General features: G+C 39.4%; 1 protein-coding gene across 2 annotated transcripts in view; it reads right to left on the bottom strand.

Annotated features, from left to right (window-relative positions):
* AMPH (amphiphysin) overlaps nucleotides 1–20,721 on the bottom strand; it is a 123,882-nt gene that overhangs the window by 43,744 nt on the left and 59,417 nt on the right. For both annotated transcript variants that reach the window (XM_054644510.2, XM_054644501.2), the window contains exons 3-4: nucleotides 10,829–10,883; nucleotides 4,440–4,534 (exon numbers count right to left, since the gene is read on the bottom strand). In XM_054644510.2, coding sequence (XP_054500485.2) covers nucleotides 4,440–4,534; nucleotides 10,829–10,883 — 150 coding nt within the window. The remainder of the gene's footprint in view (nucleotides 1–4,439; nucleotides 4,535–10,828; nucleotides 10,884–20,721) is intronic.

The following is a 20,721-nucleotide window of genomic DNA, read 5'->3' as shown; positions in this document are numbered from 1 at the left end:
CAGAGAAAGGAAGTACAACAAAAAAATAGAAGAGAAAATAAAGGGAAAGGTCTTTCCATCTCATTCTTTTTGTGCCATTAAGGTACATTTGATGGAATGGCTGATGCAGACAACTACTCTACCTTGTGCTGCTGGAGAACCGGAATTACAGGTAGGAAACATCTCAACATCAGCTGGCAAAATAAACAAAATCTGCACCTCTGCCACCCTCCTCTGTCCTGAAGGTACAGTGCTTTTCCCCAGTCCCCTTTGGAGCTCTGGGCTAGTCACCAGGAGAAACCCCCTGTAGTTTTCTGATTTTCATGAACATATTAATGCAGCTCATGTGACAAGGACTCAGTGAGTAAGATTCCTTATTAGAAGCAAATCCTGCTACATAGACATAGTGCTTGAGGTCCTGGATTCTCCACTGAACAAATCATAAGCACATGTTAAACATCCTGATTCCCCCTTCTTTGCACATTTCAAAAATCACTTAACATCCTCCCCTTTGATGGGAAGGAGGTTAATGGGTGTAAGCACTGCTCTGCAGGGCTGTTATCCTCACTGACAAGTCTGCAAAACGGTCCATTATGTCACAGTACAAGCTGGCTTGTACTGGGCAATTAGTTTGGCTACAAATAAGAACCCCAGCCAGTTCCGTAAACCAGCCCCTGGGTTGACAGACAGGAACCTCAACCAATTACATTCCATCCTAAACTGTAGACATCTCCCTGATCTGGGAGCTGGGCGGTATCAAAGATCAGACCAGGGTTTTTCAAATCCCCTTTATAAAGAGGGGTTCATATAACAAACTCTCTCTATTGCCACATGGACATTGAAGTGTGTGTTGTCCCTGTCTCCGACCAGTGACCCCATGAAACATGTGGCCGTCCTGTGTAATAGAAAACTATTCCCAAGTGTTTGTTTTATCATAATCTACTATGTGGCATATTATTAATGCTGTGTGACGCCAGCTTTCGGTTCATTCATTTCCTACTCTAACAGAGTCCCTAATGAATGACTAGAATCTATTAAACATGTTTAAAAAAACCCCTAATTTATTGACACAGCATTTAATCACAGTGGTCTACAAAGCATCACAGCATTAGATTGTAGCAAGCAACTGCCTATTTTTGTATCTTGCTGAAACGTATTTTGAACAAATTAAAATAATGGAGATTCTGAAAGCTAATGGACTCAAACAACATTGCTGAAGGATTCTTTAGGCCATCATCTTTCCTACCATACAGAATAAGGTCTTTTAAGGGGATCCCTTTTGGAATGATCATTTATAACCTAAACTGAACAGATACATAATTATTTTTTACTTTAGGCTGAGCTCACAGAATCACAGAATCAACTAGGTTGGAAAAGATCTTTGAGATTATCAAGTCTAACCTATGACCAAACACCACCTTATCAATTACAACATGGCACTAAGTGCCACATCCAGTCTTTTCTTCAATACCTCCAGCGATGGTGCCACCACCTCCCTGGGCAGGTGATTCCAATGCCAAATCACTCCTTATGTGCAAAAATTCGTCTTAATGTCCAGCCTAAACTTTCCCTGACATAGTTTAAGGCTGTGTCCTCTTGTCCTGTTGCTGGTTTCCTAGGAGAAAAGACTGACCCCGGCACTTGGCTACAACCTCCTTTCAGGCAGTTGTAGAGATCTCCCGAGCCTCCTTTCCTCCTGGCTAAACAACCTAAGCTCCCTCAGCTGCTCCTCATAGGACTTTTGTTCCAGACCCTTTACCAGCCTTGTTGCCCATCTCTGGACATGTTCCAGCATCTCAACATCCTTTCTAAATTGAAGGGCCCAGACCTGGACACAATACTCAAGTTGTGGCCTCACCAGTGCTGAGTACAGGGAATCACTTCCCTGGTTTTGCTGGCCACACTATTATTGGTACAGGGCAGGATCCCATTGGCCTTCTTGGCCATGTGGGCACACTGCTGGCTCATGTTCAGTCTGCTGCCAATCAGTACCCACAATGTCCCTTTCTGACTGGCCTCTGTCCAGTCCCTCTGTTCTCAGTCTGTAGTGCTGCAGGGAGTTGTTGTTGTCAAAGTGCAGGGTCTGACACTTGGTCTGGTTTAACCTCATATTGTTGGATTCAGACCATTGATCCAGCCCACCCAGATTGCTCCTGCAGAGCTCTCCTACCCTCCAGCATATTGACACTGGCATCCAATTTGGTGTCATCTGCAAATCTGCTAATGGTAGACTCAATCCCTTCATCCAGATCATCAGTAAAGATCTTAAACAGGACTGGGCCCATACACAGATCCCTGGGGGACACCACTAGTGATGGGCCACCAAATGGAGACAGCACCATTCACCACCACTTCTCTGGGCCCAGCCATCCAGCCAGTTCTTAACCCAGTGAAGAGTGCATCTGTCCAAGACACGGGCTGCCCGCTTTTCCAGGATTATTCCATAGGAGAGAGTGTCAAAGGCTTTGCTCAGTCCAGGTAGACAACATCGACAGCCTTCCCCACATCCACCAGGTAGGTTACCTGGTCATAAAAGGAGATCAGGTTGGTTAGGCAGGAACTGCCTCTCCTAAATTCATCTGTGTGGATGCCATGGGACAGAGAGAAACGGCAAGCGTTTCTCACAGCAGCTTGTGAGAATTTTCAAGAAGTTGTAAGGATGTGATAACTTGTTAGTATAAACAACCTGCAAGTGGGGTTTTTCTACTTAGTCTTTCTGTTCTTCTCAAGGACAGAAAATAAGAAAAGTGTTTTTGTTAACTAGCCAATCAAATAGAATGTATTGTATAACTATATAAACCACACAGTTCTCTTGAATAAAACCTTCTTTTACTCTTTCTACAATACTGCCTCTTGCCTGTTCCTGTGTCATTCTCGGTGCAAGAGTGACACATCTGGCTGGGTCTGATCCTCAGGCCATGCCTGTAGGTCCTGTGTAATCACACTCAAGATGATCTGTTCCATAACTGTGCCAGGCATCGATGTCAGGTTGAGAGATCTGTTGTTTCCTGGATCCTCTTTTCAGTCCTTATGGATGGCTATTACATTGGCCAGCTTCCAGTCATCTGGGACCTCCCAAATAACCAAGACTGATGATAAATGATGAAAAGCAGCTTAGTGAGCTCTTCACCAGCTCCCTCATCACTCAGGATGGATCCCATCTGGTCCCACAGGCTCGAGAACATCGAAGTGGCTCAGCAGGTCACTAACTGCTTCAGTCAGTTAGGATCCTTCAGGGGATCTATTCTGCTCCCTGGCCCAATCTACTAGCTTTAGAGGCCATCTCTCCTGAGGATGACCTGTCTTATTGTTGGCAATTGAGGCAAAGAACTTGTTAAGTACCTCAGCCTTTTCCTCATCTTTGGTAGCTATGTTCCCCACCATGTCCAATAAAGAATGGAAGTTTTTCTTGGTCCTTCTTTTGATAGTAATATATTTATATGTATATATATATATATATAACCACTTTTTATTATCCTTTACAGAAGTGGTCAGGTTAAGTTCTAACTGAGCTTTTGCCACTCTAATTGATGCATAAATCTACCTTTGTGATTCTGTATCCAAAAAAAATAATGAGATTTTTATAATATTGCCCATAAAACAATATAAAAACCCTAAATCAATCAAACAAAAAAGTATGTATCTTAAATTAGGCAGTTTGGAGGTTGGGTACTTTTAAAATTAAAACCCTTTGCAGCAGGGAAATATAGGAGAATGCATCCATAGAGAAAAAAAGCAATCTGTACACTGCTCTGTATTCCGGTTTACTGTTAACTATATTATCAAGGAGGCTTTGTAAACTGAATGCCAGGTGATGAAAAGCTTTATTGACAACCATTTGCACTTTCTTGTCACCAGCATCACATTTGCTGACAGACTTCCTACAGAACTGAGGCTCTTTAAGCAGGCAATTCAGAGCATCTCAAGGTAAATTCCTGCTGTGTTGTCTAGAAAAGCCTATTCCTCTCTAATCACTGGAAGAAGGTAAAAAGTAAAAATAAATAATGTCCTGAACTCTAATTTGCCTTTAAATTCCATATTCTTCTCAGAGAGAGGTGAATGTCTCATAAGATATCTTGTTTTGTACCACTGGCTTAACAGTTGTTACACAGCACAAAAGGATAAGCAGCTTTGATAATTTTTTATTACATTATTTTGAGCTGAGAATCCTGACTATAAAATTACATGTAAGATACCTTTGTAAAAACTTGTCAGTCAAATGCTGTCACGACCAATTCTGCTCACACTGAGTTATCTCAGTGAGAGCTTTTATCAGCTAGTTCATACAACAGACACTGCAAGTGCTGCATCTCACAAGATCCATAATTTATATGCTGAGAAAACAGGATTTAACATGACATGAAGGATTAAGGTAAATTTTGGATGCACACTTCTCCTCAACAGCTCAGATTAATCCATTTGCATACAAAATATTTTTTCCCTCTTTCCATACATCTTACCTCTCCAATCATTTTCACATCTTCACGTCCATACCAGTCTGGCTCATACACTTCATGGAGAGACTCTGTAAGCTTCTTTGAGGCATCTTGCATTCCTGCAGTTAGGCAAAAAGAGGAATATGTAAGTGCAAACTACAAGAAGTAGTTGCTAAATATCTTTATTTTCAGCTACATGTACCCACTATGCTATTCCCTCTGGCAAATTTAGAAAAGAGATACCTGAACTTGGGGAGAGCACTGTAATGGACGTGGTTTTATGAAGAGTCTTGTATAGTCACTCAGTAGGTTTAGAAGTTTGTGGAGCCCAGTGCATATTTATGTTTGCAACAGGGTGGTGCCTGCAGAGGATTGTGTGAAGCCAAACTGATCAGTCACTATTGGAGCTCTTGCTTTGACAGGTGGAACAGAAACAGGGAGTATTGATGCTTATCACTCTGGTTTAAACGTAAAATTATCTTCAATGATATTATGAGAAAGGGCCTAAATCTATTTTCAGTGAGATCAGTTTGACTCCAATGAATAAATAAACACCCTCAGTGAAGGCATTGGAGTTTGCATTTTGATACAGCATGATTGCATTAGATTCTGAATATAGTTCTGAATCCAGTGAAACCAAACTTATCTAACATTTTAAGAGTTCAGAATAAGTAATTTTAAAATTTTAAAATGACAACTTTTATTTCAACTTCCTTGGAAAATCTCAATACTTGAATTTCCTACGTAACATTAACTTTTTTTCCTTAAAAAACACTTTTTTTCTAGTCAAAATCTGTTTGCTACCTTGAAAATATCTCTAAGTATGATATTCAGATTTAACTGCTCAGTGAATGAATTTAGGAATAACATAAATGTTTTTATTTTCTGCACAAAGAAACATTCACAAATAGAAAAGGAAAACTAATTTGAAACTTGAGTGTGTAGAAGACCAGACTTGATCTAGTCAGTTGCTATTCCATCATGCACTCCCAAAACACATGCTGTTAATACTAGAGTAAAATAAATACAGGGATGCACACTTAAAAGAAAATCGTAGGCTATGGAATGAACAGGATAGAAAACAGATACTAAAAAAGCTGAAAGTACATGCTTGTTCTCAGTCCTTGAGTACAAAAGAGAGAATGGCATGGGGGAGAACAGGTACAAAGGAAATACTGGTGTTTAGAGGTACAAGCTTTCACCCTTAAATCAAAAGGTACTGAGCCAAAACAGAATATCTGATCTCTTCAGAAATTGTCTTGGGGGTGGTTTTTAATGACAGAGCTGATCTTAGACTCTTAGGATAGCACAGAATTAAGATGTATTTCTTCCTTTTCTCCTTCATGGTTAATTCTTAGGATGATGTATCTCCAGCTAAGAAAGTGTTCTCCTGAATAAAAAGGACCTTTTTTTTTAGGTTTTTTTTTGCCTTAGAAGTTACCAAATTACAATAAAATACAGATGATCTTCACATATATTTTCAGGCAGGACTCATTTAAAATCTTTAATGTCACTGCAAATTAATAAACTCAAGAGATAAGGCAAAACCAATAGAGTATCTCTTTGCTTAAGAAGGTTGCTTCTCTCCAATCAGGGTGAACATACAAACCAGGAGGGTTTGTTCATCCCTGCTCACACTTGATCCTTTCTGATACCTGAACTTCTGCCCTTAAGCACTCTGAGTGGTAAACCTGTGGCAGAGGTTCCTGTGGCAGGCAGGCTAGCATAACTGCTAGATAATCCCTCCTGCAGCTTGCACTCAGCTCGGTCACTGACCATGTTGACACTTTTTCCTGGACTTTCTTTCTTAAGTACTACAGGACTCAGGCATATATCTGCTGAAGAGAATAAGTAAAACACACTTAATGTGCCATGCTTGAGTTATATCAAAACTGCACCAACTTTTACACTTTTTTTCTGTTCTGAGAATTGGATAATCCTTCATTCCACCACATTCCTGTAAAAAACATCAGTCAAATCCAGCTGCAGTGTCAGGCAAGTGGGTAGTAAAGTATTTGGCTTTTTCAGTCAGGAGCTTCAATCTGAAATTTCCAGACTAATATCATCCATCCTACTCCCTCTGACTGTATCTATACCAGGTTTACTGCAATACACCAAATGAGGGAAAAGGTAAATACCAATCCAGTGAATTCCCATTCTTTTTCATACCTCTGGATATAAACTTACAGTGTCCAATGATTTTTTGTTTGGCAGGTTTTCACATAGAGTTATTCCGTACACACTGATACCTTTTGTGTTATTCAGCACTAAATTTAAAAGGATTAGTGTCTTAGTCATAGACTGCAGGCTCTCTCTCTTGACTGTTTTTAACTGTTACCACTGAGAGAGAGAAATTGTTAAAAGCAAGTCATTAAAGTACTAAAAAATATGAAAAGTACTAAGAAATGTGAAAAGAATTGTTACTGCTGACAAACAGTTAGAAATTTATATTTAGTATCAATTTTTTCATTCAGTAGTACTTCTTGATAATTGGGTCCTTTATTTAATGGCTAAAAGTGCCAAAATATTTCAATCACTTAGGAAAAATGTTACTTAATAATCCAGTTACTGAAGATTGAGCTTCTCAGATTAAATGATCCCTATTTCTATGGGAAAGAGTCTCTGTCCCTGGAGCCTCCAAAAAATTCTACAGGCCTCCTTGTGATAAGGATCCTGGGGGTGGCAGTGCAGAGACATTCCCATTAAGCATACCAGAGAAGGGGGAGAGTAGGTGACTCTTTACCATCACAGTTCCAATGTACTCAAACTACCATGGAGAATGAGACAGACCTGGAACAGCATGTTGGCTCTAAAACTCATATACTGTGGGGTCTCCTCACTCCCCTGCAGGATAATCTAGCCTGAATGATGGAGAAATTTCCATTTTTCTGATGGGGTGAGACATCTTGATCTGGCTCTTAATATTACTTATGTGGTTCTTCAGGGAAATGACCTTCCCTGCCATAAGGGTTGTATTTGTTATTGCTAGTAATCCATTAGAGTTTCCAGTGGAACAAGTCAATAATTTCATTATTCATTAATAAATTTTGCAAAAAGATGATGAATAGTTATATGGCTTTTAAGAAATTACATTGCTGATTTTAAGATTTCTGTGCCTGAAGGATATGTGCAGTTCTGTCAGCCACAGACAGACAACTAGGCAACAGAACTGCCTACAGACCTGAAAAATCTCCCCTCCCCTTCCTGTACACCTTTATCACTACATTAAGCCACCTGAAGTGTATGGTGCTTTCTTTTCCTCATGCAGGACTACTTGTTACCTCTGTCACCTTGCCACCTGCATGAAGATCCAGGTTTATTCTTCCCCATCTGCACTGGTACTTGCAAAGAGCTTGGGGTAGAAAATGGGTGACTGATTTAAGGTTTCTATAACAATTGGCCCATAAAACCATTCAAGTCCCTCACAGCTCTCAAAAGCTTAAAAAATAAATCATGAAGTATAAAACCCAGATACACATTGCCAAGGAGACTGGAAGACACAAAAGACTGAGGCATGAGATGACTAAAGCTATGGGGGATAGCACAGTCTCATCAGTACAAACACCACTGATACACAGCAGACATTAAACTATCATGCAGGTGAAAAAAAATGGCACATAAAAGCCATTCACAAGTTCAACAGCTTTATGGCATGGTTCCTCTGGGTCCTTGAATAACCAACAAGAAAGATCAAGGTCCAGCTAAGACTGTCAGTGATCAAGAGAAGGAGTCTGAATACAGCAAAAATTCTTTTATGAATGTGTGATACTCAACTCAAACCTCAAATTGTGAAGTATATTAAAATGAAGGGGACAGAGGGTCATAATAAGGCTTAATTTACTCTTCCTTGCTTAAATCCCCACCTGTAGTATTGTGTCTACATCTGGAGTACACAGCACAAGAAAGATGTGGACCTGTTAGAGCAGAGAAAGACGTCCAGAGAAATGGAGAACCTCTCCTACAAAGACAGACTGAGACAGCTGGGATTGTTCAGCCTGGAGATAAGGCTCTGAGGAGACCTCCCTTTGGCTTGACAGTACTTAATGGGAGCTTATTGAGAAAAAGGGAGAGCAACATTTTACACAGGTAGACAGTGGTAGGACAAAGGGGAATGAATGGTTTGAAACTAGAAGAGGGAGATTTAGATTAGATGTTAGGAGGAAATTCTTTACTCAGAGGGTAGTGAAACACTGGAACAGGTAGCCCAAAGAAGTGGAAGCCCCATCCTTGGAAGTGTTCAAAGTCAGGTTGGATGGGGCTCTGAGTAACCTGGTCTAGTGAGTGGCATCCCTGACTATGGCAGGGGGATTTCAACTAGATAATCTATAAGGTCCCTTCCAACCCAAACCGTTCTATGATTGTATGAAATCATGCCTGGATTTGTACTTACAATATCAAGACACTCAGAAGTCATGCAGCAAAATGAAACTTATTACAGAAGTTAAAATCCCAAAACCCTTTAAAATGAACTGCTTCTCTCATACATCCAAGAATATTAGGATGTCAAGTGTGTTATGTTATTTTCCAATAAATCCAATATATGCGGTAATATGATTGACCTTTTTTCCTGCAAAATGAGCCCCCAATGACAGTGTGACTCCAAGTCTGTGACATCTTTGGTGCAAAAATCCCACTAAGTGCCTAAATATGATGGTTACCATGTTTTTGTGCATAGATACTCAAAAATCTTTTAATGATAGCAGACATTCAAAGAAATGCAACAAAGACACTGTAGCAGGTGCTTCAGTCATCCAAAATCTGATCTTTTGCACTACTGACTTAGTCATCTTTGAGGAAGCCTCAGCCAGAGCTGTGTATTGTGCTCTACTGTCTCAGGTTGTGTGCTCATTCCACAGCAGTAATGTGTGCCAATATGTGTGCCAAGGATGCCCACGGCTGGCTTGTTGTCCTTGACATTTTTAGGGCTCTCATGAGTGCTTTTGACTAGATCTTTTTTAAGACATGTAGATAATAAGGTGCTAGCAAACACTTCTCATTCTGAGTAAGAAAGTCAGTCCAAATTACTTAAAGGCAGCAACAAGAAAACAATGTTTAACAGAAAAGCATTGCTAAAAAGGCAAAACTAAAACAATGGAAAATTTTACACCAAGATAAACACAAAACTTGGTGAAAAAAGTAGTCCATTAGAGAACACAAGAGCAAAAGGACAATGAGTCTAGAGTACTAGGAAAAGAAGAGAAGGATGGAGAAAGAAGATGAAACAGAGAGAGGAGTGTTATCACCAATACAGAAATCAAGGCAGCATGTAAACAGTCAGATTACATGACAGGTAAGATATCTAGCAAGACAGCATCATCCTACTGCTTCTGAATAACCACCATACAATATATGTGGGGAAGAGTAAAAACTGTGAAAGCAAAATTAGCATTCAGTGTGTTCCCTGGAAAAGACCGGTGCTATAATTTCCTCTAAGAACAAAAGACATCAGCCCAAGTTTGTCTGGTATGGAATTTTTCTTGGGCAGCTAATGCAGAAAACAATAGATGGTCAAAGACAGTAAGCTACTGCTTTGCTTCCCATTTTATAATTTGCATCAAAAAGAGCTTTCTTCCTTGACTGTGAACAGCTGATGATGTTACTATGGCAATGAGTTTCAGGGATATTAATACTCATTTGCAAAATTTTGCAAAATTTTCCCTACTGGACTGGAGCCAGATAAAAAATATATACACACACACAGACATATTTATCATATATTTATATTTATCTCAAGAAGCTACTGTCTCTCAATCTGTCACCACCTCTTATTCCTTTTCCTTTAGCCTCCAATTCCTCCAAAGAGCGGTGGTATGAGACAGAGAACACTTTGCATACAGTGCTCTGTTGAGTGTGCTGGATTTACAAATATCTAGTAGGATTTAAATGACTATTTACTTGTCTCTGATATTTAAACACTGGTTAGTGACTTCTGTTATTTAGATTTTCAATGCAGTATCAAGAGACATCACATTTGACTTTTGAACTTAAAAAAAATGGATTAAGCGGCCAGAAATAGATGAGAAATCACATTATCACAGGGAGTGTGGTTTTGGAGGAAGCTCATTATCCAACTAGTAATAACCTGGAAATGTTCCATTTGTGGAGATCAAGCAATCCCTTGCCTTGCATGAGATACTTCATATTCTAGCATTTGCAAGGATGAATAACAAGGTGTGTAGACTTTGTGGGTGCTAAAAATGCATGCACCATGAGAATCTAGAGAGTGGAGGATGCACACAAAGGACAGTCGAGGATGCAATACATGAGTTGACATTGAAGGTACAGAATCCCTAGCATTAGGTTAAAGAGAATCTTACTTGTATCTGTCTTTGTATACTTTAAACAAGCTTACTTGTCTCAATTTTTAAAAAAAGTTTGCTTTATGAAAGCAAGATATAAAACTTAAAAATCACCTTTAATGGCTGCTAAATATGCTCTCAGTTCTCTCTGGAGTCTGGAACCCTCTGCCTGAAAAAGAAAAAAAAAAAAGCATGGAAGTGAAAATACATGTCAGTTATGTTTAATGCCTTGAAACATGCATGCAGTATGTCTAACAACAACTAAAAGCAATTTCAGGACCTATCTAATTAATAGTGTCAGATGTTGAAAGCATGCACAGATTCATAAAAAAAGAAGGCCTGGCAAAGGAGGCTTGCATAGTGTACTCTCTAGGCTAGAATTTCTGGGTTTATTTTATCAATCATCTGTACAGGGAAGAACTCCACCCAAAGAAAGACAGGTATATTTTACAGCTAAGGTGCAGTTCAAGTCAGCTGGGCCTATGGCCTAATCTGAAACACAAAGAAGTATAATCAAAACTGGTGAACTTCCACTGGAAACCACTCAAATGAGGCTAGTCTAGACCTGAAGAAAGTTCTACCCTTACACAAGTTGTTTACTATATTTGCAAACAATTTCCAAAGTATTCTAATATTTCAACATTTTGCAAGCAAATAACTATTAAAATATAAGAACAATGTTAGTTACTTTGTTTTGCTTGATTAGTGCATCTTGCAGGCTACTGTGAATTCTCAACTTTCTTTGGCAAATACATCAAAATTATCTTTCTTTCTCTTACACCTTCTCAGAACAGAGAAAACAATGGATTTTGTTACTTTATCTCTGACTGTACCACAGATTGGACTTCACAGTTCCTAGGATTTGCAAAGAAACCTGTGCTACACACATACTTATTGCTAAAAAGATGCTGTCCAGGACACCTTCAATAGCCTGAATATTTTTGAAAGAGTCCACATTTGCCAGTTTCCAATATTTTTCAAATAATTTATTTAAGCATCTACAGGAGTATCAGCTTGCAGTCACATTTTCTCACATACAGCTACACCATATGGAAAAATCAGAAGCAAAATATGACTGATGGCTTCAAAATATGACTGATTGCTTTGGAGTTTTATATTTTCCATGTGAAAAACAGAACCTAAAGGGTGCATGTTAATAAAGTGAATATTTTAGAAGGCAGAAGGTATAAGCTGTTTTAACTCCACTTAACTCAAAGGATGTCTGACACCAGTAAAGGATTTGCCATCAGCAACTTCAATGCTCAGGGAATTCAGACACAGAGGATCATAAGAAATTCAGTTTGATAGGGGCTATCTGATGCTTAAAATCCATCATAGCTGCAGCCATGTTAAGTCAAAACTGTGGTTCTGAAAAAATACTTGTCTCACCACTAATAAGAATACCACACCCATCAAACTCAGTTCTCTCAGCTTTTGAAGGGAACTGTAGGCCTTTAGAATGGGATCATCAACAGCCCTCACCCCCATCTCTCAAATGTAGTGCACTTTAAGAAGAGAGCAACTGTTTAACCTCCTGGAAATATTTAAGAATTTTTAAGGTAAAAATGCCTGTGTGGGCCTAGAAAGCTGACTGAATTAAATTTATGGATTCAACAAACAGAAGCTTGCTTTTACACCAATGTGATCTGAAACAAGTCACATACAGCTCTCAAATCCATTAATCGACTCAAGTCTGAGCTCAGGAATAGACCCACCAGGGTGGTATCTGAAAAGCTGCTGGGTAACAGCAGGTGTGAAGGAGCAGCCAGCCCACTAACCATTCTCTGGTTTGGAGCCATATTTGATGCTCCAAGGAAAGGCAACCTCTTCCCCTGCTTTGGAATCAAAGCTGCCTATCAAAACAAGGGCCAGACAAGTGCAGGGTGAGTATCAGTGGATTTAACCTCAGATTTAATTACTTATAGAACAACCAAAAGTTCTCGAGTAGTAGCTTGGTGTTGTGTCCATTAAGAAAATATTATGCATACATTTTAACACTTTTGTATTTTATTTACTACACTTTAATACTTTTAGCAAGAGCTACTACCCTAAAGTGTCATTACAACACATTTTTTCATGATCCATAACACAGCAGAAGTTAACTTCATTCTGTGCTCAAGTGGTAGGCATGGGGATATCAGAAGCTGACTGTTTTCCATGGACCAAGACATTAAGTGATCAATGCTTCCATAGAGGAAAGGAGATTGTACCCAGGAGCAAATTTCTTGATCTCATGTCTGAAGAGGAGGATCAGCAAATACTTGGTGGAAGTTAGATGGAAGTTGCCCTTTCATGCATGCCAGTCTCCTCCTGGGAGGATCCCTTGTACTGTGAGAAGTCACGTTAAGGCACAGAAGTTATCTTTTAATTTCATACCTTCTTTGGCCTGAGCTAGTGTGGTAAAAATCGAAGGTATAGAAACTTGGTTCTTCATCATGGTCCAGCTGAATAGGTGACCATATAGTAACAATTTTTAGTTATTAAAAAATCTCTGATGTTCCAGGAGCAGCAAACCACAGTTGGAAGGGTGAGAGCCTCCTTAGCTGATTTCATGTCCAGTTTTATTAATACACATGATTTTTTGTCACTAGGACTAAACAGCACACCACAAATGTCAGGGAAACACATTGCTCAAACACTATGTTTATAACTATACTGCTGTGCAGCTTTACAACTCCTACCCTAAACCACTATTAGATCTGTTCTGCTTGGTTAGCATTGTGCGTCATCAGGAACTGCTGTTCAGGGAAATGTGTAAGAAAAAGTCAAAGTAGTAAAACATGATGTAAACATTTTGCCATCTGTGCTGTTATGAGTTCTGACACTTCATTGAAAATAATAATTTTAATATGGATCTCCCTCAGTCTAGGTTATTAACAGGCCACAAACACCTGAAATATCTAAACATGATAGAGTCATATGACTTTTCCCTCATCATCAATTGTGTGATGTTACACTGAAAAATCCATGAGCAAGGACCAGCTCCTACTGAATCCAAGAGATATTATCTCAGTTTCAATGGCAACAAAATTAGACCTTTCTAAAAATATCAGAAAAAAATTAGCATCAAAAGCCCTCAGCCCTGTAAATTCTGAAAAATGTGCATCTGGTCTGTACATTTTCTATAGTAAACTCATTATTAGTGAAGACAGATATACTTTTGTCACCTAACAGATTAATGAAAATTCATAAGGTGAAAATACTGCATTGCTGACTATGCACATCAGGCAAACTGTTACATACAGATTTTAAAAAGTACTTTTTGAAATACTGTAATGTATTTAATGTTGTCCCTTTACAGTGTTTACTGGTACACTCCTTCTACTTTCTGGTCTATCAAATGAAAACATCTGAAACCACTGCTCCAAGTATCTTCATTAAAGCCATGAATTTTGTTAAATGAGATGCAGCTTCTTGAGGGAGAATGAAAGGTAGCTGTCCTTTCACCAATGTTGTATCCCTCTGAAAATAAGTTTCCAAGAGAGTGCTGATGCTTCCTTTATAATTTCATAATTTATTTCATTTATTCTACATAAGTCAGCAAAATGAGTCAGTTTTATAAGATGTAAGAAACTCCAGAGGAAAGTGTTGATAGCAAACTTCTTACAACCAGTTTGATAACACTATGCATGTTCTACCAGACTCCAGCACCAAAAATCAGTGCTCTTAGCTCACCTGATCAAAGTCAGTACACAAATCACCAAAAATCTAGTACATAATCCTGTTTAACTTTACATAAGAGCAAGGGAGGCATACCAACAACCCAAACCAGCATCCATTTTTGGGAAAGTCAACACAGCTCTTCACAACAATGTCCCAAATAATAGTTTGTTGCTTTGAACAATGTAGCCTATCATCTTTCTACTTTCTGGTCTCATCATACAGTCAGTATTATATAGCTGGTAAAGACATATGCACTCAGTGGGATAAGAAGGTGCAGTGTTTAAGGATCTAGGAATCTACAACCACAGGCCTTACATACCCTGACAGCAGCATTAGGCCTTTTCTATTGATTCTTGGATATGTTTAGTTTCACTTTTCTTTTAACTTTGTAGTTTTTAAGCATATCTTAGCACTGGAAGTTAAAAAATGAGCCACAACACTGTTGGCTGTGAGACTGACAAGACCTAAAAAAAGTTAATGATGAAAACTAAAACCCCATAATTTCCATCTAACCAGCTCTTGCTTCCTGATGGATTAGAAAATCTGTTGCATCCACTCAGAAATTAAAGACTACCTTGCCTCCATAAAAGTTGTAATTGGATGTCCTATTTGCTAGGAATCATGAGTTTACAGCTTTCCAGTCAGAACAGAAGAGTTTGATTTTTCTATCATGTCACATACATGATGTAAACACAATACATCTTTCCAGGAAAGGTCAGCACATGAATGACATCAAAACCCAAATATATCACTCCAATTTAGTGAGAGGCAAGAGCATTAAAAATATTGAAACTGGAGCACAGGTAATTAATAAAAAATACAATAATAATAACAATAACAACAACAATTAAAAATTAAAATTATTAATGCAGCTCTAATTAATACCAGAATTTCATCATTCTATTGCTAATACATCAGAAAAATAGCTGAAAAGAAAACATTTTCTGTATCACCTGGAAGATATTCTTTATTATAATGTGCTGCTACTTGACACAGTGTTGAGCAGTGCTATGTCTTGTTCATAAACACTTTAGGTACTATTTACTGCTAGGTCTCTTCCAGAACTATGTAGTATGAATGAAAATAACTACTAAATTAAGAGAAGCTTAACATAATAAAAGGCTACTTGGATGTAGGGGGATAGACCATAAGTAAATAAAGGTAGCATAGAAAGTAATCTTACCCCCTAAAGAGTTGCAGCTGAGCCAATTATTAAGGATTAGGAGCAGGTATGATGTTAACAGGCTGCAGCTGTAGCCAATAAGAAGAGTGTATAAAAGAGTAGATTGGTTGGTTGAGGGGAACTGGAGTTAGTTGGCTACTGTGAGGATAAGGAAGAGATAGTGCTCAGAGGAGCTGCCTACAAGAAACATCAAGGAGGTATGAAATTCTAGCAATGTAGAACCCCTGCAATGTAATGATAATAGAACTCTTGTGCGACAATGACAACGCTTGGACAAATCTGTAATTCAATCTAAAGTCTATCTTCTTTCCAGAGTACTCTATTTTACCATTCATCAATGTCTTGGTTTAAAAGACAGGTGTCTGCTAAGGAAGGTGGGAACCTCCCTTGCAATGGAGAGTATGACCGCCTTCCCTCTGAATTCTTGTAATTTTGAAATTAAAGGGTCTTCAGGCAAAGATATGGGAAAAGAAATATATTCTTTTTATCTCTAAATAAATTCTTTAAATAATTCAGTTCTTTACTAGTAAGTATATGGATAACAAGGCAACAGTAGGAGTGACAACAAACAGAACCAGAACCCAGTAACGCCCTGCACTCGGCTGGGGCACTTTGCCTTTGGTGCAGTTACAGTCACAGCCGGCAGGGGCGCTGTTGGCTCCCGGCCAGGCAGGGCAGGTGCGATGATTCCCCTGCAGCTGCAGGGGGCGCTGTGGCGCGAGTTTTGGCTGCCTCTCTGTGCTCGGTAATGGCGTCAGTAAAACAGTCCACAGCAGCAGGTACGGATCACTCAACAACAGTAAAAAATGTTCTTCTTTTTCACCTAATTCTATAAGCTATCAACAGCAGCCTTTGACATTTTGCTTTTTTTCTGACAACATGCCATGGGAAGCTGCTTTTGTAGTAGTAACCATTATATCTCCCCCGTGTATATATATAGTACATAACATTTATGGGTTTAAGCACTAAAATAGATTTTAACTGTCACATGTAAAGTAAAAGAAGTCTCATAACTGCATGAAGAAAAATAGAGGCAAATATGCATATACCTGAAATAGAGTATTGTCCTCTTAGAACAATAAAATGTGACTTTTAATGACTGTGAGTCATTAAAATAGACACAGGGATAAAGGTAATTGCTACTGTACTCCCTGTAAAAAAAGAACATGTAAGATGCAATTGCTTGAAAAACAGAATACAGATGGAATTTCTGGTAAATCCTCAATGGCCTTTGATAATAATTTCACAACAGAAATGAGAGAATTATGCGGAAATTCTCTTGTTTTCCCCCTCATTCTCAACTTCAGAGTTGATTAAGAGGCCAAGCATATTTACAATTAGCTGTGCAGAGATAAATGTTTAAATCTCAAAACATTTCTTACAACAAAATGAAAATCTGTGTCATACTGTCATATATGAGTTTATATGTTCCACAAGCTTTGATTTAGAGTGGGAGTTTTCAGTTTACAGCTTAAGTGGAAGATGAAAACCAGTTGTATTAATTGTTTAAAATATAAATGTTTTTCTGTTGTCATCAGCTGCAGGGGTTAAATGGTTTTGATAGAGAAAGTCCAGGGGCTCTGCAAAACAACTGTGCTCTGTTCTCTCTGGACATGGGATGACTCAGTTTCTCCATGGTGATTCATGTAGGTAATTCAGCTCTGGGTTGTCAAGTCCAGAAGAGGCTCTTATGTAACTGTATTCAGAAAGATATGGGAATGGATGACTGGGGAATCTAAATAACCATTTTCCCCCTTTAGATCTGCTGCACTGCATTGGTTTTACCTGGCCTAATTTTTGGCAGCCAGAGGTGGCTTCTGTGAGAAGCTGCTAGAAGCTTCCACTGTGTCCTACAGAGCTAATCCCTGATGGCTCTGAAGACAGACATGCTGCTGGCCAAGGCTGAGCCAATTAGAGATGTTGGTCATGCCTCTGTGATAACATATTTAAGGAAAAAAAAGTTTAAAAAGTGTGCGTGCGCAGATTTGTCCTAGCCAGAGAAGAGGAGAAGGTGAGGACATGTGAAGGAAACAACATGGAGACACCAAGGTCAGTGGAGAAGGAGGGGCAGGAGGTGCTCCAAGCACCAGAGCTGAGATTCCTCTGCAGGCTGTGGTAAAGACCATGCTGAAGCAGCCGTGCCCCTGCAGCCCATGGGGGTCCATAGGGGGTGTAGAGATCCACCTGCACCCCATGGGGGAGGTGCTCACACTGGAGTGGGTAGATGCCCTGAAGGAGGCTGTGATCCAGTGGGAGACCCGGTGGAGAGAGTTGGCCCCTGCATCCAGGCTGGAGCAGCCTGTCCTTGGAGGACTGTACCCTGTGGAAGAGTGGCCTACACAGCAGCAGTTTTGGGAGGACTGTCTGCCTTGGGAAGGAGTCAAGTTGCAGTAGTTTTGGCAGGACTGCTGCTCATGAGATTTGGAGCTATGCTGGAGAAGTTCACAGAGAACTGTCTCCCATGAGAAGGGAGCCCATGATGTAGCAGGGGAAGGACTCCTCTCCCTGAGTAGTGGAGGAAAACCTCAGGTGACAAACTGACCAAAAGCCTCAGCCCCATGTCTCCCTGTGCTGTCGGTGGGAGGGGTTGGGGGAAAAATATGTTTTTAAGGGCTTATTTTACTTCTCATTTTCCTTGTCTGACTCTGATAGCAATAAATTCACTTTGTACCTTTAAGCTCAGCCTGTTTTGCCCTTGGAGTGTTTTGTCCTGGTCTTTATCTCAACACATGAAGCCCTCATTAAATTTTTCTCTCCTCTGCCCAGCTGTTGCAAGGGAGGGTGAATGAGTGGCTTTTGTATCAAAACACGGCATGCATCTATCCTTACAAATAGCCTTCTTCTGAGTTTGGTAGAGGCCCACCATCTAATCTACTATTCAGGCAAAGATTTCAGGTTTTCAGTTTTCTGTTTCCTGGATAATGAGCAATATGCTCTTTCCTTTATCCTTTCAGTGGGCTAAACTGGGAGTCCTTGTTTATTATCTTTGGGGAGTAGTAATAAAAAGATCATTCTGTCCTTAAGGTTAGTTGACCTCTCAAGGGTTGCATGCTCAGTAATGCAGGCAAACAAGATAGACAGACTATGTTCACAGCTTTCAGCTTACCAGGATCTCCAGGGCACACATAGCACCAGCTGCAACAAAGAACATGTAAAAAGACATAGAACTGAAGTGATAGTGCTCCTCAGAATGAACTTGACAGTAGGTAAGGTGGCCAGGCAACAGACAAATCATTGGTAAGTGAGATTGCAAGAAACAAAGTAAAGCTTGGACCTCCTCTCAAACTTCCTCTGCCATGGCCTTGTTAGGCCAGTGACCATCACAGAGATAAATAATTCTGGAGGAAACTGAAAAAGATGGCACAGCCTCTAACAGGCTGTGGTTGTTCTTGCAAGCTTCCTGAATGGCCCACAGCAACAGTTTGGTGAGCTTCATCACAGAGGTACATCACCAGATTGCCTTTTTATACTTTAATATCTAGAATTTGACCTTTATCTAAAGCCTCTAGAGCTGCAGAATGAGCTTGAAAGCAGGACTGAATGTAAACCAAGAAGAGATGGCTGCCTGAGATCACAAAAGACAGCAGTTCTGCATGGCATAAATCAGTATGAGTGATAATTCAGATGTACATTGTAATGCTTCCTATCTTTGCATTGCTATTAAATTGTAGATCATAGCATGGACAAAACTTAGAAAAATTAAACTATTTATATGCTTCTTCTTGGTGAACATGGCAGAAACAGAGCTTTTGCAGCATTTTCCCTGCTGCATTTGAAGAATTGAGCACAACAGAACTTCTTGAAAGCACAGTAAGCATGTGTGACTAGTTCAGTAAATAGTCTCTCTCGTTTGGTGTGTCAGTGCACCTAGCCTAATCTGCATATGACTGTTGTGGCAATTGTAGTAGTTCCCTTTGCAGTCACCCTGCCCTACCCAATTCTCTCTCTGGTCCCTACTCACATTTGCATTTAGGATTTAGCATCATGCAGTTCCTGCAGAGTCCTTTACTGTTTATTACTGCCTCCATGTACATCAAAGAATGAGGAAATAAAAAAGAAAGTAATGCTAATATCCTCCTTAGATCTAAGCAAGATTTTCAGCTTAAAATCACCATTACAGAAAATTCTTGATAAAGGGCAGAAATACTTGAGATATCATTTTGCTTAAAAGGATTTTTTTCCTCTTTCCCTTCTTTTTTGTCCAAGAATTTTGAACTAAAAAAGTACCACAAATTCAGTTTTCTCATGGAGGTGCTCTATTTGCTCCTACAGTGAAGAAACTCCTCAGAGATGCACCATATTTCTACACAGTTACTAGCTGTGAAACAGCTGGGATACGGAGAACAAGGATAAGCAATGGCATTGAATAATTAAAAGGTCGAGGACTTGCAAAAGTGGAAAGGGAAGAAAAGGGAAAATATAGCATCTCTGTAGGATTTCAAAACTTCTATTTAATCCCACCATCTTCCTGACCTTGGGAAATTTGAGGAAAGAACTACCCATCTCAGAGCTACAGATTATTTTACTTCCCAGTATTCTTCTCTTTGGTGAAGAGGAAAGCTCAATAGCTTTTGAAACCTCCCTCTCTTCTACAGTGAGAGGAAAATAAAGGCAAAGTGACAATAAGATGCAGAAGAGTTAATAAGCATCCTAGCAGTTAGGATGCAGGCTTTGTGTTTACATGGAAAGGAGGGAAGTGCATTTGGTAGAATAGGACTGATTCAGAGCAGAAACTGCAAACACTGATATGAGCCAAATTTTAGATTGTGTAAAATGTGTGGGAGTAGTTCTCACTCTCCAATTCTTTTCTATAGGAGCTCTAAATAACAGCTCACAAAGACGACAGATATGTTAGTTCATACTTATGTAATAAGACTGTTTTCTTGGTGGTATTACCACAGTTCATGGGACGTATTAATTTGTGCTAGAAAGGTGTACTGTATATTAAATTGCAATTCATCACCTCAGAGCCAAAAAGTCTATCCAACAAAGCAACAAGTAATTGGGGTTAGAATTTAGGATTGCACTGGAAGTAGATTATAAACTCCTTGGAGCACCTTTTGTTTCCTGTGTTGTGTTTATACCACTAGGAGTAATTGAGCATTGCTGCCTAGTTATGCTTCATTAGACTGCCACCACAGACCTCAGCACCCATGGGGAA

The sequence above is a fragment of the Agelaius phoeniceus genome, chromosome 1 (genome assembly GCF_051311805.1).
Source record: "Agelaius phoeniceus isolate bAgePho1 chromosome 1, bAgePho1.hap1, whole genome shotgun sequence".
NCBI classification, from domain to species: domain Eukaryota; kingdom Metazoa; phylum Chordata; class Aves; order Passeriformes; family Icteridae; genus Agelaius; species Agelaius phoeniceus.
Note: the sequence above shows the minus strand (reverse complement) of the source record. Positions and strands in the feature narration are given on the sequence as shown.